The sequence below is a fragment of the Globicephala melas genome, chromosome 10 (genome assembly GCF_963455315.2).
Source record: "Globicephala melas chromosome 10, mGloMel1.2, whole genome shotgun sequence".
Classification (NCBI taxonomy): domain Eukaryota; kingdom Metazoa; phylum Chordata; class Mammalia; order Artiodactyla; family Delphinidae; genus Globicephala; species Globicephala melas.
The window spans coordinates 8,417,758-8,443,155 of record NC_083323.1 but is presented as its reverse complement, the minus strand read 5'-3'; the positions used below and the strand labels follow the sequence as shown (position 1 = coordinate 8,443,155).

Sequence of the window (25,398 nt, the reverse complement as noted above, 5' to 3'; positions counted from 1 at the left end):
CATTTTCTGTTATGTGGATTTCACATCAATAAATTATTAAAAAAGACGTCTGTGGGTTCCCATCAGATCAGTCCTCGCTGCCTATTGGCCTCATACAACAAACACTTCACCAAGTTTTAGAGAGGCCGCCCCCGTCTCTGCTCTGTTGGGCTTTGTGGGCTGGGCTTCAGAGAAGCACGGTTTGTGCCCTGAGTCTCAGGGTCCCTTGTGAAAGATGCTTCAGCTTCTTTCTGAATCCCCCCTCACTGCAGTCCATGTGTTAGGTAGAAGGACAGATGTCATCCTGTCTTCTTGTTTGTTTTTTTTCCCCCTCACCAGATCTCTTCCTTCTTTCTGTAGCCAAAGGAGAAGCCTATAGACTTTGATCAGACTCATCTAGATCCTGAATCTGATTTAGGGAGAGTCAGAATATGTGACATCTGGACACACTCTAGGAATCTCCCCCAAACACACACCCAGGTCACCCAAAATACACAAACCCCAGGATTTCTATAGTACCCACAGACCCTTCCCCAAGACACTAATTAATTAATTTATAATGAACTACAATGTTAAGGAAGACTGGATTCTTGGATCTTCTGGTTAGTACATTCTCTCCCTAGAAAGCTAGGTTGTAACTGGAAGGTTGCTTGACAGGCATGTAACTAGACCAATGTAGAATATTTAATTGTACCAGAGATTCAGTTTCTACCTTCTTTCTGGGAGCAGGGGAGGAAGGATTGCATTTCTTGATTTTCAATTATTGAATATTTTATCAGTTTAGAATCAGACTAAAGAATAAAAGAATATTCCTTTTATACTTATAATAAGTAGATGCTTTGTTCTTTTTTTTTTGGCTGCATTGGGTCTTTGTTGCTGGGTGCGGGCTTTCTCTAGTTGCAGCGAGTGGGGACTATTATTCGTTGCGGTGCACGGGCTTCTCATTGCAGTGGCTTCTCTTGTTGCGGAGCACGGGCTCTAGGCGCAGGATTCAGTAGTTGTGGCTCGTGGGATCTAGAGCCACAGGCTAAGTAGTTGTGGTGCACGGGCTTAGTTGTTCTGCAGCATGTGGGATCTCCCCAGACCAGGGCTCGAACCCGTGTCCCCTGCATTGGTAGGCGGATTCTTAACCACTGTGCCACAAGGGAAGCCCGGTGCTTTGTTCTTAAAAATTAGATTATAACTTTGTTTTCATCAGTCTTAGTTTAAGTTATGTTTTTATGACTTTTTTCTTTCTTCTGCTTCTCTTTGTTTAAAATCTTATTATATTCCGAATGATTTGATGTTAATGCAGGAATTTATCATAGTACTATGGTAACATAATTTGTGGTTTTCTGTTAACAGAAAGAAGTTAGGAAAGGTAACTGGTTTTGAGAAAAAGTGGGGCTTTTCTATAAAACGATACTGAAGTGTATCCATTTTTTAAAAAATAAATAATTCTTGAGCATGTGCTATTAGGGGATACACAACAATAAATAGAAAAGACGGGCTTCTTACTCTCGAGGTGGTTATGTTTCAGTGGGAGAAACAAATGTAAATAAAGACAGTAATTGTGGATTATGGTCAATACCATGAAGAAAATAAAATAATGTCATATAGGGTGACTGGGAGGACAAGCTTAGGTTAGTCAAGGAAGGCCACTCTGGAAAGGTGGCATTTCAGCTGAGAGGTAAAGGCCGAGGGAGCCAGTTGTGTAAAGAGCTAGAAGAACAGTATTCCAGACAGAAGAAACAGCTTCAAAAGACTTTGACCTCTTCCAAGAACTATCAAAAGTCCCGTGAGGCCCAGCGGTGATAGGAAGTTATACAGGGAGGCCAAGACCTTGCAAGAACTTGAAGGCCCTGATGTAGAATGTGGATTTATCCTCTGTCAACTGGGAAGCCATAAAAGGCTGTTAAGTTAGGGAGTAGCGTGATATGATTGCATTTTTAAAAGATCACTCTGGTTGCTGTGTGGAGAATGGGTCGGAGAGAAGCAAGAGTGGGAGCAGGGAGACCAATGAGAAAGAAGACAGTCGTAGTCAGTCACCCAGGTGAGAGAGAAGATGGATTAGCATCCTGCACTGACGTGGAGGAAGACAGACTTGAGGTGTATTTTGGTGGTAAAGCTGACATGACTTGAGGATGAACTGGAATACTTTTTTTTTTTTTTTTTTTTTTGCCGTACACCGGCCTCTCACCGCTGTGGCCTCTCCCGCTGCAGAGCACAGGCTCCGGACGCGCAGGCCCAGCGGTCATGGCTCACGGGCCCAGCTGCTCCGCGGCATGTGGGATCTTCCCGGACCGGGGCACGAACCCGCGTCCCCTGCATCGGCAGGCAGACTCTCAACCACTGTGCCACCAGGGAAGCCCGAACTGGAATACTTTGCTTCATAAAATCGAGAGGCAAATTTCAAGAAAAAGGTAGAATCAGTACTGTCAGATGCTGCTAAGAAGCCAAGGAGATTGGTAACTGAGAAAATGCATCTGGATTTGTTTTTTGAAGAATTAATTAAAGAGAAGGGACGCAAGAAAATTTTCTGGAGGGATGGAGGCGTTCTATGTCCGATAGGGGTGTAAGTTATACAGGTATATCCATTTGTCAAAATTATAATTCTATAATTTACATTTACAATAAAAATTACAACTTTCCAGGTACAATTTCCCTGTGAAAACTGTAAAATAATATAATTAAATAGGGATGGAGAATGGATGTAAGTATGGCTGAAACAAGAATGACAGAATGTTGACGACTGTTGAAGCTTGGTGATGGGTACGTAGGGGTTCATTTGTATTTACTTTGTATGTACTTGAAATTTTCCATAATAAGAAAGTTTTTTCTTTGGCCCCTCTGCACGGCACATAGGATCTTAGTTCCCCAACCAGAGATCGAACCTGCGCCCCCTGCAGCGGGAGCACAGAGTCTTAACCACTGGACCACCAGGGAAGTCCCCATAATAAGAAAGTTTTTGAAAGGAATTTATTAATGGTCTGCAAGAGTAAGAGGATGAGAAACTAATTTGATGGGTTAAAAAGAAATTAAATGATAAAAAAAAGTAAGAGTTGTGGCTGTAGTCTACTATCCAGTTGTAGGAAATTTAGAAGTAAATGAAGTGAGAAGGAGGCATTACTAGTTCAAGTGAAAGATTTTTTTTTAATGGAGGAGGCCCATGCATGTTTGAGAAAAGAGGAAAGAAATGAGTGGAGGAAGGCAGAGTGTGTTTCTGGAAGAGGTTCACCATGCTTGTGAGCTTGAAAGAAGCCCCGGGGATCGGTGAGGCCGGCCTTTGCTGCTGCGGTGGTGCCTGGGCTCAGGCCTGAACCCTGCCCTTCTGACTCCTGTCTGGTGGTGGAGAGATATTTAGAGGAGGAAAGAAAGAAAGCGGGGTTCAGCTTTTCTTCATGTTGCCTCTGGAACAGAAGTCATTGTTATTTGGAGAGTTTAGAGTGCACAATTAAGGACTTGAAATGACGAGTTTAGGTTTCCTTTTAAGGGGAAGTTTTGGAATTGCGTTTGTAGAGAAGGTGCTAAGAAATCTAATAAGTGAATGAAAGGGTCAATGCAGTTTTTAAAAATACCCATGTAAGTGTTGTACAAACAGAAATGAGGGATGCTTATGGCCAGACAGGACTGACAAAGGAAGTCTTCTTGGAGAATTTTGATGCTCCTTTTGAAGAAGTATTCTCTGAAACTTTGCAACATCTTCCATAGTTTTTTTTGGAGAGAGATGTTTGTTTAAGTTCAGAGATGGACTGGGGATTATATATTCTTCAAGAGTTGGGAGATGTACATTTCAGTCTCTTGAGTTTAGAGACTGTGTCTGTGCTAGAAAGATAAAAAGCAGAGGGTGGTTTCTGACAGTTGGCTGTAGGTTGGCCATAGATGAATCTGTAGTTACGTACAAGCGTTCTTTCCATTTTTCCTTGCTTATTTTTTTTTTTTACGTCCCTTTCCCCCCTCCTCTTTTCTTCTCATTAATTCTGCAAATACTTATTGAGCATCTATTATGTGCCAGGAACCGTGCTGGGTGCTGACACACAGAGCTGCCTCAGTGACCTGTGATTTTTCTTTCTTTTGATTATTGGAGCCGCAAGAATTTTAAATGGAAGCAAGAAAAAAGAATGTTAAATTTCACGTTAGTTTAGAACTAGCTTTGTTCCCTGAATGGTCACTAAATATAATTTTGTGTGACCTAATCACTTTCTCAAACAGAGTTCTGCTATTTTAATGAAAGCTTCTATTGTAAATGCTGAAGGACAGCAATTTGACAGAGTTATTATTAATGTAAAACTTCAGAAGCCCCTGAATATATCCTTTGGAGGCACAGTGACTATTCCTTATATTTTTCCCAAGGACTACTTCAGGGCTTATTTAATTTCCCTGCTGGGTCTGTGAGAGAGAAACTTGAATAGAATTAACACAGTTACCCATGAATCTGTCTTATTGTTCCACATTTTCAGAAGTTAAGTATGAAAATTATGTTCTGTAAAAAAGTCTTTGATGCCGTATCAGAAATCCAAAGGTGGGAGCATGAACTTCATTGGCACAGTTCTCTTAGAGAGAGACTCATGTAACTTAATTTATTTAGTATTTTTGTGCTTATGCTGTCACATTAATCTAAAAACAGGTACTATTTTATCTGACATTGTGGCTTTGACTTTCTGAATGCAGTGATCAGTTTCTTAGTGCCTGGGCTAGCTATTCCATAGTGGGACTCTGTGTTACCAGGGCGTTTCCATTCTAGTGTGGATTTACTGACATATTTTGTATTGTAGCTATTTATTTATATTTTCCCTTCTGTTTTATTCTTTGTAATTAAGATATTGTTTAAAAAAGATATACCTTTGTAATCATTCAGTTAATTATTTAATTCTGTTAACCTAAACCTGTTCTTAAAAATAAAAGTTATATACATTAAAACATACAAATACACACACCACCACTACCACCACCACAACTTATTATTAACTCTCATGACTCTGTAGTTGGCTGGGCTCAGTAGGGCCCAAAGTGGTGTCAGCAAGGGCTGCCATCATCTGGAGGCCCAACTGGCCAGAAATGTCCAAAGTGGGTCACTCACATAGCTGGCAGTCAATGTTGGCTGTCAGCTGGGAGCTTAGCTTAAGGCTGTTGACCCGAGCGTCAAGGGTCTCCTACATATGACCTCTCTACCTGGCTTGGGTTTCTCGCAGCATGGAGACTGGACTCCCAAGAGGGAACATTCCCAGCATGCAAAAGCTGAGTTATATTAAGGTCCAGCCTCAAAAGTCACACAGCTTTACTCCCTCTGCCTTCTGTTGAATTAAAGCAAGTCATAGGGCCACTCTAGATTCAAAAGAAGGAAAAACAGATCCCACTTCTCATTGAGAGGACTGGCAGAAAATTTAGGGTCATCTTTAATCCACAACACAGTGATATGAGTGTTGGGTGCTAGGTTGAAGAGGAGGTAATGGCAGAGACCAGGTAATTTTAGGCTAAGGAGTTTTAATAATAGTCAACAGATATCTTTTTTTAGATTTTATTTTATTGAAGTATAGTTGATTTACAATGTTGTGTTAATTTCTGCTGTACAGCAAAATGATTCAGATATACACACACACACACACACACACACACACACATTCTTTTTCATATTCTTTTCCATTATGGTTTATCACAGAATACTGAGTATAGTTTGTGTGCTATACAGTAGGACCTTGTTGTTTATCCATTTTCTATATAATAGTCTACATCTGCTAATCCCAAACTCCCAATCCATCCCTCCCCACCCTTCTATAATAGGCAACAGATTTTTAAAGAATGGAAGAGATATGTGCATTTTACTTTATGGTTTGCTTTCTTTTTTTTTTAAGTGCATCTTTTAAAATTAATTAATTAATTAATATTTTGGCTGCATTGGGTCTTCGTTGCTGTATGCGAGTTTTCTCTGGTTGCAGCAGGTAGGGGCTACTCTTCGTGGCGGTGCGTGGGCTTTTCATTGCGGTGGCTTCTCTTGTTGCGGAGCACAGGCTCTTGGCGCATGGGCTTCAGTAGTTGTGGCACGTGGGCTCAGTAGTTGTGGCTCATGGGCTCTAGAGCGCAGGCTCAGTAGTTGTGTCACACGGGCTTAGTTGCTCCAAGGCATGTGGGATCTTCCCGGACCAGGGCTCAAACCCATGTCCCCTGCATTGGCAGGCGGATTCTTAACCACTGCGCCACCAGGGAAGTCCCTATGGTTTGCTTTCTTATGATAGCTGGTGTTGATGTAGAGGACAGACTAGAATATCTGCATCTTGACCCTCAAACTCTCTAAAAGAAAGAGAATCTGATTAGCCCAACCCAGCCTATGGACTGATTTCCATTGGGTCTTGAGTTCTTTGAGTAGGATAGCAGGGACCAGAGATGAGGAAGTAGATCCCATAAATGACATATGAGGGACTTCCCTGACGGTCCAGTGGTTAAGACTGCACGCTTCCAATGCAGGGGGTGCGGGTTCAATCCCTGGTCGGGGAACTAAGATCCCACATGCTGTGCGATGTGGCCAAAAAAAAAAAAAAAGACATATGAATTGGGAGGCAAAACCCAGCATTCCTGGGTAAGTCTCTAATAAACACTGATATAATCTTCCATTATACATATTTCTCAGTGAGGATGGATTAGAATTCTTAATTTCAATTCCACAGCTATTTCTCAGTTTAAATTTAGTATAATTTAGGTTGATAGTCTAAATGAATTCGTGTTGGCTTACTAATTATAGAGATTATGCAGCTGTAGGCTTGGATTTTTTTTTTTTAATAAGCAAAATCTAAGCAACTATAGTAAAGTTTATAATAAAACTGAGCAGTTGGGTGTTTGTAATCTTACTCTCTGTACTTTTTTCGTATATTTAAATATTTATAATAAAACAATAAAAATGAATAAACTCTAGGATTTAAAAGTTATAGCTATAGATTTAAATGCCCATGTATCTCTATTAATTACTACAAATAAAAAATATTTATTGAATCAGGAAGTCAACATTTTAGCTGTAACATTCCCTTTATTGTTACTAAAGGTAACAAGTAAACTTAGTCTTTGCCTACAAAGAATAAAGTGATCTATTGACTGCTTTACACTAAAGAGAATTAAATGAGATGATTTAGACAGTCTTTTGCTTCTTTAAGTTCAGTATATTTCTACCTTAGACTGAATCTGACTTACCAAATTTATAACAGGATTTTATAGATTCTGGTATTTTAAGAGCAGACTGGGAAAGAAACCATGCAAGGTAGGTATTTTTCCCATTTGTTTACATAGCTGGCAAACAACATAATTTGGATTAGATTCCAGGTCTGTCTGACTCCAGAGACCACACTAAGTTCAGTACTCCATCCTGAAGAAGTCATATGGCAGAGTAATCAACTCTGTTTACTTATATCAGAGAAGCTTCCTAGAAAGTTCACCTGGGTGTAGAAGAATGCATATGAGGGAAGAGGGTGCTTTGTGCATTTTCAGAGTCATACACTTCTCTTGAGGAGAGGTGTTGGAGCATTGGGATGTGTGTGTGAGACTGTGAGACATGAGGTTAGACAGAATCCCATGCAGGCAATAGGGTACAGCTAGAAGGGGAGAAACTTGGTCTGATATATGTTTTAGAAGCATCACTGTAGCAGCAGGGTGGAGAAATGGTTACAGACAGGGTTTAAAATGGATACAGGGAGACCAGGTAAGAGTCAGATTGAGGAAGGCTTGGAATCAGGCAATAACAGTGGGTCTAAAGAGGAGAGGACTAACAGGAGAAATGTTCAGAAAGAATGGGATGGCGGCACTTAGAGGCAAATCTGGAGTTTCCAGCTTGAATGATACATGCAATAATATAAGAGATAGAGCAAGGTTTGTTGTAGCTGTTGTTAACTATTATTGTTGTTGTGGTTAACTGGGTTATGTATGGAGGGTTTGGATTTTGAAATACTGAGGTGCCTTTAGGCACCCCAGGAGAAGATATTTAGTAGGCATCTTGGAACTCAGAAGAGAGGATATCAAGGCATATACTTCGGAGTTCTCAGCATATAAGAATAGATGGGACCTGGGAAATGAGAAAAGGTCCAAGTATAAGAACAGTAGAAACTAATTCAGGTTTGTGTCACTTTAGTACAGGCACACCTCATTTTATTGCATTTTGCTTTATTTTGCTTCACAGATAATGCGTTTCTTACAAATTGAAGGTTTGTGGCAACCATGCGTCAGGCAAGTCTATCGGCACCATTTTTTCAAAAACAGCATTTTCTCACTTCGGGTCTCTGTGTCACATTTTGGTTATTCTCATGATATTTCAAACTTTTTTGTCATTATTATATTCATTATGGTGATCTGTACTCACTGATCTTCAGTGTTACTGTTGCAAAAAGATTACAATTTGCTGAAGGCTCAGATGATGGTTAGCATTTTTTTAGCGATAAAGTATTTTTTAATTAAGGTACATTGTTTCTTTTAGGCATAATGCTACTGTACACTTAATAGACTACAGTATAGTGTAAACATAACTTGTACGTGCTCTGGGATACAAAAAAAATCATATAACTCGCTTTATTGCAATATCTGCGTTATTGTGGTTGTCTGGAAACAAACCCACAATCTCTGAGGTATGCCTGTATACATAAGAATTACCTTGGATATTTTTCTTTTCTTTCTTAACAGTTTTCTTAAGATATGCTTAACATACCATAAAATTTACTCATTTACAGTATACAATTCAAAATATCGGCTATATTTTATAATAACTGTAAATGGAAAGTAAACTTTAAGAATTATATTAAAATTAAAAAAATAAAGTATACAGTTCACTATTAGAACTAATAAATGAATTCAACAAAGTTGCAGGATATAAGATTGATATACAGAAATCTGTTGCTTTTCTATACACTAATAATGAACTATCAGAAAGAGAAAGTAAAAAAAAAAAAAAATTTAAAATCACATCAAAAAAGAATAAAATACCGAGGAATAAACTTAACCAAGGAGGTGAAAGACCTATAATCTAAAAACTCATTGATGAAGGAAATCGAAGATGATACAAAGAAATGGAAAGATATTCCATGCTCTTGGATTGGATCCTAAATCGTATGGAACCACAAACTGCCAAAGCAGTCTTGAGAAAAAAAAGAACAAAACTGGAGGTATCACCCTCCCAGACTTCAAACTATACTACAAAGCTACAGTAAGCAAAGCAGCATGGTACTGGCACAGAATTAGACACACAGATCAATGGAACAGAATAGCCCAGAAATAAATCCATGTACCTACGTTCAATTAATCTATGACAAAATAGGCAAGAATATACAATGGAGAAAAGACAGTCTTTTCAATAAGTGGTGGTGGGAAAACTGGATAGCCACACGTAAAACAATGAGATTAGAACATTTCCTCACACCATATATAAAAACAAACTCAAAATGGATTAAATACCTAAATGTAATACCTGAAACCACATAATTCCTACAAGAAAACATAGGTAAAACACTCTTTTACATAAATTATAGCAATATTTTTTTGGATTCGTCTCCTAAGGCAAAAGAAATAAAAGCAAAAATAAACAAATGAGACCTAATTAAACTTAAAAGCTTTTGAACAGCAAAGGAAACCACTGACAAAATGAAAAGATAACCCACGGGAGAAAATATTTGCAAATGATGTGACTGACAAGCGGTTAATATTCCAAAATATATAAACAGGTCATACAACTCAATATCAGAAGAAAACGAATGACTCAAAAAATGAGCAGAAGACCTGAATAGACATTTTTTCAAAGAAGACATACAGATGGCTAACAGGCACATGAAATAATAACATTGCTAATTATTAGAGAAATGCAAATCAGAACAACAATGAGATATCACCTCACACCTGTCAGAATGGATGTCATCAAAAAGTGTACAATAACAAACGTTGGAGAGGGTATGAAGAAAAGGGGATCCTCGTACACTGTTGGTGGAAATGTAAATTGGTACAGCTATTATGAAAACAGTTTGGAGGTTCCTCAAAAAACTAAAAATAGGGCTTCCCTGGTGGTGCAGTGGTTAAGAATCCGCCTGCCAATGCAGGGGACACAGGTTCAATCCCTGGCCCAAGAAGATCCCACGTCTCGGAGCAACTAAGCCGTGTGCCACAACTACTGAGCCTGCGCTCTAGAGCCCATGCTCTGCAACAAGTGAAGCCACGACAATGAGAAGCCTGCGCACCGCAATGAAGAGTAGCCCTGCTTGCCTCAACTAGAGAAAGCCCATGCGCAGCAGTGAAGACCCAACACAGCCAAAAATAAAAACAAATAAATAAATACATAAATTTATTTTAAAAAATGCCTAAAAATAGAATTACCATATGATCCAGCAATTCCACTCCTGGGCATATGTCCAGAAAAAAATGAAAACACTAATTCGAAAAGATACATGCACCCCAATGTTCATAGCAGCACTATTTACGACCCAAGATATGGAAGCAACCCGTGTCCATCAACAGATGAATGGTTATGTATATATGCATAACGAAATATTACTCAGCTGTAAAAAGAATGACCCTGCCATTTGAAACAATATGAGAGGGACTTCCCTGGTGGCGCCATGGTTAAGAATCCACCTGCCAATGCAGGGGACACTGGTTCGAGCCCTGGTCCAGGAAGATCCCACATGCCACGGAGCAACTAAGACCGCCTGCCACAACTACTGTAGCCCGCGCACCTAGAACCCGTGCTCTGCAATAAGAGAAGCCACTGCAATGAGAAACCCGCGCCCCATAATGAAAAGTAGCCCCCGCTCGCTGCAACTAGAGAAAGCCTGCATGCACCAACGAAGACCCAACACAGCCAAAAATAAATAAATAAACAAATTTATATTAAAAAAAATGAGAGAATGTTATGCTTAGTGAATTAAGTCAGACAAAGACAAACAGTGTTATGATATCACTTATATGTGGAATCTAAAAAATAATACAACCTAATTTAAGAAAATTTTCATTTTGCCAGAAGGAAACCCTGTAGCCATTATCAGTCACTCCCCATTCCTGTTCCTCTTGGCCTCAGGCAACCACTAGTCTACTTTATGTCTCTATACAATTGCCTATTCTGGCCATTTTATATAAATAGAATCATACAATATGTGTCCTTTGTGTGTGAGACTTCTTTCACTTAGTATGTTTTTAAAGTTCAACTATGTTGTAACATGTATCAGTACTTCACTCCTTTTTATGGCTGAATAATATTTTGTTGTATACATATATAAGATATAATATTTTATATACAATATATACAATTTATTATATATAATATTTTATTATATATACTACATTTTGTTTATCCATTCATCAGGTGATGGAAAATTGGGTTGTTTCCACTTTTTGGCTGTTACAAATAATGCTGCTGTGAACATTTTTGTGTAAGTTTGTATAGACATATGCTTTTCATTAACCAGGAGTGGAATTGCTGGGTCATATGGTAACTCTCTGTTTTACTTTTTGAGGAACTGCCAGACTGTTTTCCAAAGCCGCCTCATTTTAAATTCCCACCAGAAATGTGTGAGGATTCAATTTGTCCACATCCTCACCAACACTTGTTATTGTATTTTTTTATTCTAGCCATTCTAGTGAATATGAAATGCTATCTCATTGTGGTTTTGATTTGCATATTGTGTGCTTTTTAAAATGAAAGTGCCCAAGGTCCACCCTGGACTTATTGAAACAGAATCTCAAGAGTTGGGACCCTGGAATTTATGTTTTACAAGCACCCCAGGTGATTCCTATGCTGGTTACAGGCAGACCAAAGCTGAACTAAGGGGCACTCAGAGGCGGAAGAACCAGTGAATTGTTAAAGTTCTCTCTGAGAGGTAAGGCACACGTGAACTTCAAAGTAGGGTTATTACGTCTGAGGAGGAAGGAAAGGGATTGGGTTTGGAAAAGACTGTGCTGGGGGGCCTCAACCCTTCACCATACCTTCACTGTATTTTATTTCTTTAAAAAAAAAGAGAGAAACCTGAAGCAAATATAACGAAGCAAATATGTTAAATCTAGGTAATGGTTACATGGGTGTGTTTGTTATTTTATTCTCTGTGCTCCCCCCCCACCTTGTAGCTTCAACACAGCTTATTCTTATTTCTGCCATATAGAATAAGGAAGGATAAAAAGTATTCTACAGACCACTCTATCAAATATATGATGACAGTTCTCATAAATTTCTCAAAAATCTTGAGTAGGTGGCCCAGGACTGGTATGGCCACAGGGACTCAGACGTCTTCTGTTTTGTTCTTTCATCTTCAATATGTTGCTTCCGCCTTATGTTTTGCTCTAGCCCCAACCATCATGTCTGGGCTCCATCCAGCAAAGAGGAGAAAACTTCCCTTGAAACACTTTGTGGAAGTTGCACATTCCACTGTGCTTATATTTCTTCGACCAGAATTTAATCACATGGTCACAATAAGCTTCAAAGGACTTTAGAATATGTGTCAGCTAAAATTTGTAGATTCCCTTGCTAAGCGAGAAGTGCTTCTTTGTGTGAGTCAACCACATTATCCAATACACGGCTATTATACTGGTCTTGCCCATCCTACAGTTTTACAACTGATTGTTTTGAATCTAAAGTATAAGACTTCGCAGTTTAAGGAGGTTTTTAAAAAGAGTAATTAATTCAATGAGGGAAAGGAAGATTTTTCAATAAACGGTGCTAGAGCCAATACGTGACCATATGGAAATATGTGAACCATAATCCCTGTATCATATACCATACATAAGATCTAATTTGAGATGGATCATAGACCTAAATGTGAGGGCTAAAACTGTAAAGCTTTGTTGGAAGATAACACAAGAAGTGTCTCTATGACCTTAGGTAGCTTGCAGAAAGCACTAACCGTAAAAGAGAAGTAGCTCGGTTGAAGTTCATTTTAAAAAAAGGGTTAAACTTTTGTTGATCAGCTGAAACCATTAAGAATGTGGAAAAGCTATAGACTGGGAGAAAACACTTGTAATACGTTTATCTAATAGAGGTCTCACATGTAGAATATATAAAGAATTTCTAAAAATTAATCAGAAAAGGACAAACAACTCAACTGAAAATGTGGACAAAAGGCTTAAATAGGCATTTCACAAAATAAGATATTCAAATAGGCATGAAAATAGGATATTTAGCATTCTTATGCATAAGGGAAATGAAAATTAAAACTGTAATGTGATATCATTACATACTCACTATAGTTCAGAAAGACTGACAGTGCTGTGTTTTGTTGTTTTTTTAGCCACGCTGCAGGGCTTGCAGTCATGACGAGGGACTGAACCCGGGCCACGGTAGTGAAAGCCCGGAATCCTAACCACTAGGACACCAGGGAGCTCCCATTAAGTGTTGATAAGTATATAGAGCAGCTGGAATTCTCATACATTTTTGGAAGGAGTGTAAAATGGTACAATTAACTTCAGAAACTATTTCTCAAGTCTGTAGTAAAGTTAAATATACACCTACCTTATGACCCTGACATTCCATTCTAGACGTATACCCAATAGAAATGACTGCATATATTCACAAAAAGACTTACGTGAGAATGTTCATGGTAGCTTTATTTATAACAGCCCCAAATTAGAAATAGCCCAACTGTGTATCAACAGGTGAATAAATAAACATTTGTTCAATGAAGTACTGCTAAGTTTAAAAACTGAACTTTTGATGCACATAAAACATGGGTGAATATCAAAAACATATTGAGTGAAAAAAGACAGACATGAAAGTGTACATTCTAATTATATAAAGTTTATGAACACGTAAAGCTCATCTATGGTGATAGAATAGTTACTTGGGGTATAGGGGGTAGAATTCAAGGGAAGGGGCATATAGAATTTTCTGGGGAGGTGGAAATGTTCTGTCTTGAACTGTATAGTTACATGGGTGCAACCATATCTAAAGTTTATTGAGTTCTACACTTAAGGATTGTATATTTTTCTGTAAGTGAATGATTTTCAGTAAAAACAAAAAACAGTGTTAGGAGCTTCCACCCTTCTCCATAGTCTGCTAAGATCATTTTGAATATTGATTCTGTCATGCAAAATATTAGCTGTCCTTCTCAGCTTTATATTTCAGGAAATATATATGTTTTCTTTTTAAACCATCTGGGGTACCTGGAATGGAGGGGGTGGTTGGAAAGGTGTAACATGTATAAAACGGATGGGATTTAGCAATTAATTTGATATGGAAGAAAAGGAGATGGAGAAATCAAGGGTAACATCAAGGTGTCAAGCTAAATGACTGGGAGGATGGGGATGCCATTGTCAAATAGGAAACATAAGGAAGAAAACAAGTTTGGGAGGGAACAGGATTAATTCTGTATCAAACATACAGAGTTTGAGACGGTGGCAGGCTATCCACAGATACCTGTTTGTCAGCCAGGTGAAAATACGGGGCTAGGGGCTGGAAATACAGGACTGGGAATCACTCACATTTAATAGTTGAAACTGTGAGATTAGATGGTATTGCTATGGCAGAATGTGAAGAGAGGTCCAAGGACAGAACCTGGGGACATAAATGTTTAGAGAGTAGAAGAAAGAGAAGCACAGATTAGCAAATTAGAGAGTCAGCAAATATTTATCGAACATCTTGCGCCCAGTTTATGATGAATAAGACATTCAAAGTCTCTGCCTCAAGGTGTTTGCATTCTTGGTGGGGGGAAGACAGGCAACAAAACACATAAATAAGTGATCCCTTCAGATAGTGATGTGTGCTATGCTAGAGAGTGACTGAATGTGGAAGCTCTTTCAGTTGGGGTGGTCAGGATTCATTCATCGCTTCAAAGAGATGGCACTTGAGCTGATACCTAAATGATGTTGAGGGAAGCTTTCATGTAACAATGTGAGAGAAAAGCTTTCTAAGCCAAAGGAATAAATTCAGAGGCCAAATGGGCAAGATGGAGTATCAGGAACAGGATTTACCTTCCCATTGGAAATAACAGTTTTTAAAATATATGAAATGGGGGCTTCCCTGGTGGCACAGTGGTTAAGAATCTGCCTGCCAATGCAGGGAACACGGGTTCGAGCCCTGGTCCAGGAAGATCCCCATGCCGCGGAGCAACTAAGCCCATGCGCCACAACTACTGAAGCCCGTGTGCCTAGAGCCCGCACACCGCAACGACGATAGCCCCCGCTCGTCGCAACTAGAGAAAGCCCACACACAGCGATGAAGACCCAATGCAGCCAAAAATAAATAAATTTATTTTATATATATATACACACAAAATGTATTTGAAACAGTGGTTTTTCAAGACACTGGACATCAGGTAATGAAGGACAGTGATCACTGAGAAATGGAAAACAAGGTGAGTCCTCTGACTACCCCAGCGTACTGGCTTGAGAGAGAGCTTCCAGGCCGCAGTGCAGGGAAGGGGAGCCCAGGCAAAGCCCAGTGGACCCTCTCAGTTGAGGCAACATTGCTGAGAGTCTGGGGAGACTGAGGCAGCCAGTTTGTAGGACAGAGTACTGGAAAGGAGAGAGCTGCTAAGAGAACTCTGGAGATTTGAGGAGAGCTCACCTGTGTATTCAGCAAAGTACTTTTTGGCACATACATGTGACTACTCAAGGCTGAGGCAGGAGGGGCACCCCTCCAAGAGGATTGGAAGGAACAGTGTCTAGCACTCAAACAGTGTCAGTAATCGTGCCTGTTTCTACAGCCTAGAAAACCTCGTAATTCATGGAGCATTACTAGTATATTCAGCAGTAGTACTGGTAGAGTTCTCATCGTAGTAGTGGGGAATAATTAATTAGTCCTAACTAATTATTAAGTCTGTCTTAACAAATTCTAAAAACAAGACCTAAAAGGAACAAACTGTTTCAAAGTAATTTAACTGCATGTCAGAGCAACACTCAAAAATATTTATAGGAATACAGAAATATTCAGGATCCAGCAAAAATTCTCAATGTCTGTTATTCAAAGCAAAGATTTTCAGGCATGTAAAAACCAGGAAAATACAAACATAGTGAAGGGAAAAACAAATCAATTGAAACCAACTCATAGTTGACACAGATGTTAGAATTAGCAAACAAGAACATTAAAACATTTATTATAATTGTATTTCAGATGTTCAAAAAGTCAAGCAGAGACATGGAAAATATATTTTTTAAAAGCCCCAAATCAAATTTCTAGAGTTGAAAACTATAATGTTTGAGATGAAAATTATACTGGTTGGAATTGTGGCAGATTAGATATTGTAGAATAAAACATTAGTGAATATAAAGAATCACCAACAGAAACTATCCAACATGAAACACAAAGAGTAAAAATCGAAAAATTGAAAAGAGTATCAGTGTGTTGTGGACAACTTCAGTCAACCTAATATCCCTGTAATTGGAGTCTCTGAAGAAGGGGCAGTGTGGCAGAAAAATAGCTAAGAAATAATGGGCTCAAATTTTCCAAATTCGATAAAAGCTGTAAACGCACAGATTCCCAGATCCAAAAAGCTCAGCTGCACCTGAAGCATGAGAAAAATGAAGAAAACCACATCAAGGCACATCCTAATCAAATTACTCAAAACCAGTGATAGACAAAATCTTAAAACCGGAGGAAAAAGGGCACACTATTAACAGAGGAACAAAGGATTTCTCATTGGAAACAATGCAAACAAGAAGACAGTGGAGGAACATCTTTAAAGCACTGAAAGAAAAATCTGCTAACCTTGAATTCTATAACCAGTGAAAATATCTTTCAAAACTGAAGGCTAAATAAAGTCTGTTTCAGACATACAAAAGCTGAAATAATTTATCACCAGCATACCCTTACTATAAGTAATGTTAGAGGGAGAAGGAAAATGATGCCAGATGGAAATATGAATCTACACAAAGGAATGAAGAACTCAGAAAATGGAAACTACACAGCTTAAATATGTGACTTTCTTCCATTATTTAAATCTCTTTAAAAGAGAATTGATTGTTTGAACAAAAATAATACAAATGCATTGTGGGTTTATAGCATTTGTATCTGTGAACTGTACGAAAACAGTGGCATGAAGACCTGGTGGGGAACATGGTAGAATATTATTGTAAGATTCTTATATGTGAATTAGTATAATTTCACTTGAAGAGAAGAGAATACACTTGACCCTTGAACAATGCAGGGATTAGAGGTGCTGACCCTCTGGGCAGTCAAAAATCCAAGTATAACTTATAGTCAGCCATCCCTATATTCGGTTCTCCATATCTGGGGTTCCTCTGCATCCTTGGATTCAACCAACTGGAGATGGTATGGTACTGCAATATTTACTATTGCACAGTTGAAACCCGTGTTGATCAAGGGTCAGCTGTACTTCCCAACTCAGTCTGTGAGGCCAGCATTACTCAGATAACAAAACTACACAAAGACATTGCAAGAAAAGAAAACCACAGATCAGTATCTCTCATGAACATAAATGCAAACATTCTAAACCTAATTTTAGCATATTGAATCCAATAATATGTACGAGGATACTATGTGAACATGTAGGGTTTATCCCAGCAATGTAGGGCTGGTTTAACATTCAAAAATCAATGTGGGGCTTCCCTGGTGGCGCAGTGGTTGAGAGTCCGCCTGCCGATGCAGGGGACACGGGTTCGTGCCGCGGTCCGGGAAGATCCCACATGCCGTGGAGCAGCCGGAGCCTGTGCTCCGCAATGGGAGAGGCCACAACAGTGAGAGGCCCGCGTACCGCAAAAAAAATCAATGTGATTCACCACAATAACAAAGTAAAAAAGAAAAACTGTATGATCAACTCAACACATGCAGAAGAAGCATTTGACAGACGTTACATCCATTCCTGATAAAAACTTTCAGCAAAATAATAGAAAGGAGCTACTCAACTTGATAAAGGACTTTTATGAAAATTCTACAGTTAACATTAAGCTCAATGGAGAATGACTGAATGCTTTACTCATATGATGAAGAACAAAAAAATGGATGTTTGCTGTCTACACTTCTATTTAACATTGTACTGGAGGTTCTAGCCAGGGCAAAAAGGCAAAGAAAAGAGAAGAAGAGAGAGAGGAGAGAGGAGAGGAGGGGAGGGAACCAAAAGAGTACATACCTTGTGATTCCATGCATATGAACTCTAGAAAATGCAAACTAACCTATGCCGACAGAAAGGACATTAGTGGTTGCCTGGGGAGGGAGGGCAGGAGGGAAGGAAGCCCCCAATAGAGCAGTTTTGATAGAGGGAAAACGTAGAGGCAAAAGGGTTTTAAAAGTAGCTTGGGGCTTCCCTGGTGGCGCAGTGGTTGAGAGTCCGCCTGCCTATGTAGGGGACGCGGGTTCGTGCCCCGGTCCAGGAAGATCCCACATGCCACGGAGCGGCTGGGCCTGTGAGCCATGGCCGCTGAGCCTGCGCGTCTGGAGCCTGTGCTCCGCAACGGGAAAGGCCACAGCAGTGAGAGGCCCGCGTACCGCAAAAAAAAAGGTAGACTGAACACGGTAGATTAAACCCAGTTATTAATCTCTGCTCCCTTCTAAACCTCCACTAAAATTACTTTTACAAAATGATTTCGGCAAGCATAAATCCACCAGAAAAAAAGTGAGTGGAAGAGGAGGTGAAGTAGATAAGAGATGCCAACGAAATTTTGGAAGCTAGAAAGCTTTTGGAGTGACCCTGAAAATGGCAGGTTTGGTTGAAGAATTTACAAGGAGCAGGGTCCCAGGTATCCTGCCCCTCACATCCACAGATGGATGTATAGCTATCCCTCTCCCACCCTGGCAAAGCAGGGGGTGGGGGAGGGGGAGAGAACCTAACTAAAAACAGAAGGATTAAATCAAAGTCACATACTAGGTGAGAATGTGCCAGCTCTCTTCCCCCATTCAGTCCCAGAACACTGGAAGCCAGACTTATACCTGTTAGGCTGAGGATTGAAGGGGTACCTCTCTGGGCAATTGAACAGCCCAGGGGGGGGAAAAGAATATACAGATGTAGGCATCTGAGTATTCTCCCAATGAAATGGCCAGGTCCCCTCCTTATATCCAGGAAGCCAACCATGGGATAAGCAATGTTCCCCCCCCCCCCGGCTTCTCCACATACAAAAAGCACTTTTGAGCTCTTTAGGACTTAACCCTTAAAAATCAGTGGATAGCCGAAGATGACCAGACATTTGATAAAAACCTGTGAATGGAAGATAGTGACCAAACCAAAGATCAAAGAGGAACTTGGAGGAAACAGATTATACAGGGAGCGAAAGAAAATAAAGCAAACAAAATAAAAACACTCCATAATATCCTCAGAAATAAGGATCATATAATCAGGGAATAAGAACAGGACTATTAAAAAGGACTATTCAGAGCACAAGGAAGAGCTCTTAAAATTAAACTGCAAGGGCAGGAAAAAAATTTTAATTGAAAGTATTGAAAGGTTACGAGAATCTCCAGAAAGTAAAATAAAAAGTCAAAGTGATAAAAGTACAGAGATAAAGAAGAAAATTAAGGAATGAGTCCTGTAGACTCAGTACTGGGTAACAGGAATTCCTGAAGTAGAGAAAAGAAATTGGAGGGGATAAAATTTCAAATATTTAAATAAGTAGAGAAAATATCCCAAACCTGAAGAACTAGAACTTCTGGATTGCAAGTATTTACCCAGTACCAGCTCAATAAATGAAAGAAGGACCATACTTAGTGGTTTGCATTTTTAGAAACCTGAGGAAAAGGAAAGGATCCTAAAAGTTTCCAGAGAAGAAACAGGTCATATCCAAAACATTAGGATTTATAATACTATCGAATTTCTATCTAGCAACTCTGGGTGCTAGAAGACAGTGGAGCATGGCCTTCAAATTTTTGGAGGGAAAAACATTTACTAACTTGAAATTCTATATTTGATTATGTATGTGGGTAAAAATATTCTATATGTTAAATATATAAATAAAGTAAGGACTTTCAGTCATTCAAGATCTCAAAAAATTCACTTCCTGTATACCTTTTATTAGGAAATCATTGGAGTCTGTGTTCCACCTAAATCAGGAATAAACCATAAAAGAGGGAGAAAATGGAAACAGATGCTCCAGTGAAGGGGAGAGAGCAAGGAATCCCAGAGATGCAGGGAAAGAGTCATCCCTGGCAAAGTGTCAGCTATTTAGCAGCCTAGAGAGCAAACAATCTCAGCTGGAACAGGAGAAAACCCCTGAGCAATGCCTCCAAGACCGGAGTGAAATTGATAGATTACCTGAAGTGTTTGCACTTATTTAAGAGGAGTCTCGGGCTTCCCTGGTGGCACAGTGGTTGAGAGTCCGCCTGCCGATGCAGGGGACACGGGTTCGTGCCCCGGTCCGGGAAGATCCCACATGCCGCGGAGTGGCTGGGCCCGTGAGCCGTGGCCGCTGAGCCTGCGCGTCCAGAGCCTGTGCTCCGCAACGGAAGAGGCCACAACAGTGAGAGGCCCGTATACCACCAAAAAAAAAAAAAAAAAAGAGGAGACTCACAGCTCTGTTGGAGGGTTTGAGGGTGAATTAGTGAAAAATACATAATAAATACCAAGCCAAAAAAATTGAAAGAAAGTATAAGAGGAAGTAGTAATTGTTAGTTCCAGGGAAAAGAAAAAATTGTACAAGAAAGGAAATTATTCCATATGATCCAGCTGTATATGTTTTTTACTGAGTAATACCACTGCTAGCACTGAATATTGATTTGAACAAAAATTGTGACTTATATTGGGAGGATATTGGGATATATTGGGAGAAGGGAGGTACATATGTGTTGGTGGGAGGAGCAGCAGAAGAGCGTGCTCAGTGATGAGAACACAGAAGTAATGGGGGTGTAGTTTAGTCTTTAAAGAATTTGGATAGTAAAGGGAAGGGAAAAAAACAGGAGGATAGTTGGAGAGGATCACAAGGCCAAAAATAATTTTTCAGAATGGAAGAGATTATAAAATATTTGTAGCTTGAGGAGTTGAATTTACTGGAAAGGGAGAAAGAAGGGTTCCTTAGATAGTGAGATCCCAGAGAAGGCAGTGTGGTGTAGGTCATGAGTTTGGAAACAAGTGGTGAGGTTAACCTTGCAGAGCAGTCGGTGGGGGGCAAATGGGCAATGACACAGAGGTTTGTGATATAGTCATGAGAGAAAAAAACGAGGGGCTTTTGGGACTTTGTGTGGGATAGCATTGTCATCTTCAGAAAGGAAAGACTTAGGGAGGATGCTTAGTGGATGGGTTTAGAGTCTTTGAGGAGATAGAAAAGGTACAGGATAAATGAGTGAGGAGTGTGGTGTAGTAGGTCAGTCATTCAGCCCAGTTCTTAGCACCTAGAAGGCATTTGGCAGTTGTGTTGAAAGAATGAACAACCGACCAGAAGGGCTGTGTTAGAGGCTGTGTTTGGCAGGGTGGGGGGAAGCAGGTGAACAAAGGATCACAGCTGCCGGCTAAGCCTTACAGAGCTACTGGGAAGGAGCACCTGGAAGGGAGGAGGAAGAAGTGCCAGGAGATATCAGAAAATGCTTCCTAAAAAAAGTAACTTTCAGCCAGTCTTTGAAGGTGAAATGGAAGTTCACCAGAAAGACAGGATGAAGATGGGCCTTCCAGGCAGAGGCGCTGAGTGTCAGCACTGAGTGGAAGTTAACTGGTATAATTTGTAAAGGAACCAGTTTTGTAACTTTCTCCAGCTCTGCACTCCAGGAGCTGAAGAGAAAAAGAGAAGGGTTTGGCAAGACAGGAATGTCCTAAGGACGAGTTGGTGGTGAGCAAATCTAGGACATTATGGAGGAAAGTCACTGAAATGCCTGCGGGTGAGCCTCTGAATGCACTCTGAGGAAAGAGAAGAACCACAGAACTAGACCTGACCATGAGGACTCCTTACAGATTCGAATGGAGGCAGGGCGTGGAAGAGGCACTTACGGTCAGAGGCGGATTTCAGAATTCATGGACCTCGGTGTGGAGCGGTCCAGATGGATGGCAAGGCCCAGCATCGGGTCCTGCCCGTCTCCTCCCTGAAGCAGGAAGGAGATGGATCTTCTGTCTAGAATGGGTCTAGAGTATCTGATGCCTTTAAACTGAGTTAAGTGCCCTTCCTTCCGTGTTTCATTGCATTCTCACACTGTATTGTAATTGACTAGTTTTTGTTTGTCTTTCCCACCAATCCATAAGTTTTTTGAGAGGCAAAGACTGTCTTCTTCCCCATTACCTCAGCACAGCACCTAGCATGTAATATGTACCCAATAAATAATTTGTTGAATGAATGAATCGTAGTGGGAGAAAGGTTAGGTTATGGTGTAAGTTTTATGAGTAAAAATACTGAAGCTCCTGAAAATGAGGTCAAGGGGGAGGAGTGGTGGGGATCATCAAATTAAGTCCAAAGTGTTCAAGACATTTGTAGAAAAGAGAAATTAAGATGCGAAGGGACTGGAAGTGGACTTGAGAAAAACAGGAAGTGGCAATAAGGAGCAGTGATCTTTCTGGACCATTTTTATTGCCTTCTGAGATGATGAAGAGTGAGAAAAGGTGAAGGAGGTAGTATCTTCTGGGGAAAAGCATTTTAATTAATACTTAAAAGAATGAGCAGAAATATGAAGTATATGTAAGGCAGAAGACCAGGGCTTCTAGGCAAGAAGGGACATTATATGTAAAGGCACAGAGGGGTGAGGAGTTGGTGTGTGCTCCACCAGGGGTTCAGAATGGGTGAGTGAGGCAGGGGTGATAAAAAAGATCACTTAGGCAAATGAACTGAAATTTTATCCCTCAAGACAGGTGATAGAGCGCCATTGAAGAATTTCAAGGAGAGTGATGTGATCATGTTCGCATTTTACAAAGTCCATTTGATGGAACTGGTTTGGAGGATGGATTGAAATGAGATGGGACCCAGAAGCACAAAGACTAGTGAGAAGGTTTTTGTAGTGGTGAGACTTAGAGAAGCTGGCTTTAACTATGGCAGTTAAAGAGGATGAAGAAGGGGTAATGGGTATGAGAGCTGTTTGAGAGGTAGAAGCCACTGTACTTGGTGATTAATAGGATGTGGGGTTAAGGAAGGAAGGTGGAGAACCTATAACCTTGACTGTAGGTTTCCTGTTTAAGGATCTTGGTGAAGATGGTACCATTTACAGAGATAGGGGATATAAAAAGGAGTGGAAATTTAAGGCCAAAGATGATGTTTCATTTTGGACCTATTGGGCCATCCAAGTGGAGACCCAAATATGCAAAATATGAGGGCTGCAGTTAAAGATTCGAAAGCCAGTATAGGGGAGGTTGTTGAAGCTGTGGGGGTTTTTTGTTTGTTTGTTTTTAATTTTTGGCTGCATTGGGTCTTTGTTGCTGCACACGGGCTTTCTCTAGTTGCGGCGAGTGGGGGCTACTCTTCGTTGCGGGGCACGGGCTTTTCATTGCGCTGGCTTCTCTTGTTGCAGAGCATGGGCTCTAGGCGCACGGGCTTTAGTAGTTACGGTGCATGGGCTCAGTAGTTGTGGCACGCGGGCTTAGTTGCTCCACGGCCTGTGGGATCTTCCCAGACCAGGGCTCGAACCCATGTCCCCTGCATTGGCAGGCGTATTCTTAACCACTGAGCCACCAGGAAAGTCCCAAGCTGTAGGCTTTTTGATTATTATTTCTCATTATTGTGCTAATTAGAAATGGTTATAGATAAGACTTTTTAAAAATAAATTTATTTATTTTCAGCTGCAATGGGTCTTCGTTGCTGCGCGTGAGCTTTCTCTAGTTGCGGCGAGTGGGGGCTACTCTTCGTTGCGGTGCACAGGCTTCTCATTGCGGTGGCTTCTCTTGTTGTGGAGCACGGGCTCTAGGTGCATGGGCTTCAGTAGTTGTGGCATGTGGGCTCAGTAGCTGTGGCTCGTGGGCTCTAGAGCACAGGCTCAGTAGTTGTGGCACACGGGCTTAGTTGCTCCATGGCATGTGGAATCTTCCCGGACCAGGGCTCGAACCCGTGTCCCCTGCATTGGCAGGCAGATTCTTAACCACTGCACCACCAGGGAAGCCCCTAGATAAGCCTTTAAAAAAAAAAAAACAACTAGTAAGCAGAGGCTAAGTCCACAAAGTAGAGCTCTTTAACTGGGGAGGATTTTTAAAGGTCAAAAATCAAGAAATTTTCATAATATATGTAAGTGGGAGAATAGCCATTCTTGTCTTTGAGAAAATGATTCCAAGGAACTTTAATAACTTTAAACAATGTGTCATCTTTTTTTTTCTAATTAAGGCATAACATTTATTTGTAGCGTTAAGTGCTTAAAATGTACAGTTCAGTGATTTTTTTCCGCCTATGTGTACTTTCTTGTAACCACAACCCAGATCAAGATCATCTCCAGCTCCTCATAAAGTTCCCTTTGCAACATTATAACCATGTTTTTTCTTCTAGAGGTTTAGATCACTGTGTAAATTTAGGATGGAAGAATCCTCCCTCTCCTTGGCAAAATCTGGTAGGCTGCAGAATCAGGAAGTCCGTAGAGAAGAATAAAAGTCGAAACCTGGTTTGAATTTCACAGTATGCAGTATGTGTCTTTTATTATTCTTGCTTACACTTCCTCCAGTTTCTCCTTTTAATGGAAATAAAGTAAACCTCTCGATTTTTCTGTTCTTTTTGAAACGTAGCCTCTTGATACTATTCCATCTTCTCCAGTATTTCTGAGAAATGAAGACTGCAGAGGTTTGCAGAGCTGGAAAGGCTTTTGTTTTATTTGGGTTTCATTATGGTGTGTATCTATGTTACTGTTGTCTGTCTTCCAGATTACTAGGTTCTATAAGAAATGGACGGTATTTTTCTAAGTAGGGAATAATCCTTGAATACATCTGTTGATATCTATCTCCTTGAATACTTCTGTTTGACATTTTAAAATTATGCCTTTTGGGGAAGTTTTTATAGGACTGATAGTCCCAGTTTGTGGAGGTAGCTCTATCTCTCTAGCTATATCTTCCTTTATTGATCAGTAAACCATCTGGAATAGTAAAATGCTTTCTTTTTTCTTTGAAAATTTGTATTGAGAAATAAAACATACATATAAAAGAGAAAAGAAATACATACAGTTAAAAGAATAATTATAAAATAAATGCCCATATACCTACTACATAGGCCAAGAAATAGAATTTAACCATACCCCAGAAACCACCATGTGTCCCTTCCTGATCGAATCCCTCTTGCCCGACTCCCTAAGGTACTAATTAGCCTAAATTTTGTAATAGTTATTCCCTTTTCTTTATAGTTTTATAAACCATAAATATACATATATGTCTACATATACATATATATGGCTTAAAAATGTATATATTGGAATTTTATATTAATGGATTTAAACTGCATAGGTATTCTTTTGTGACTTGCTGCTTTCACCTAGTGTTGTGTTTTTGTAACTCATCCAGGTTGAGGTGTGTTTCTGTAGTTCATTCATTTTCATGCAGTATAATATTCTATTGTCTTAAAACACTGTAGCCTATTTATCTACTTTATTGTTGATGAATGTTTGGGGTTTTTTTCCTGTTAAAAATAATGCTCCAAAAAATATTTTTGTATATGTGCAGAAGTTTCTCTAGGGTATGT

The 25,398-nt window shown here is 39.9% G+C and overlaps 1 protein-coding gene across 9 annotated transcripts in view; it reads left to right on the top strand.

Annotated features, from left to right (window-relative positions):
* The window catches only part of TNRC6B (trinucleotide repeat containing adaptor 6B), a 250,005-nt gene that overhangs the window by 71,365 nt on the left and 153,242 nt on the right, over positions 1-25,398 (top strand). Inside the window, exons 1-2 of one of the 9 annotated variants that reach the window (XM_060306215.2) lie at positions 24,209-24,355; positions 24,456-24,510. The exons of the other annotated variants lie outside the window; for them this stretch is intronic. Coding sequence (XP_060162198.1) covers positions 24,496-24,510 — 15 coding nt within the window. The 5' untranslated portion in view covers positions 24,209-24,355; positions 24,456-24,495. Of the gene's footprint in view, positions 1-24,208; positions 24,356-24,455; positions 24,511-25,398 lie in introns of those variants that run through there. 9 annotated transcript variants of the gene reach the window in all.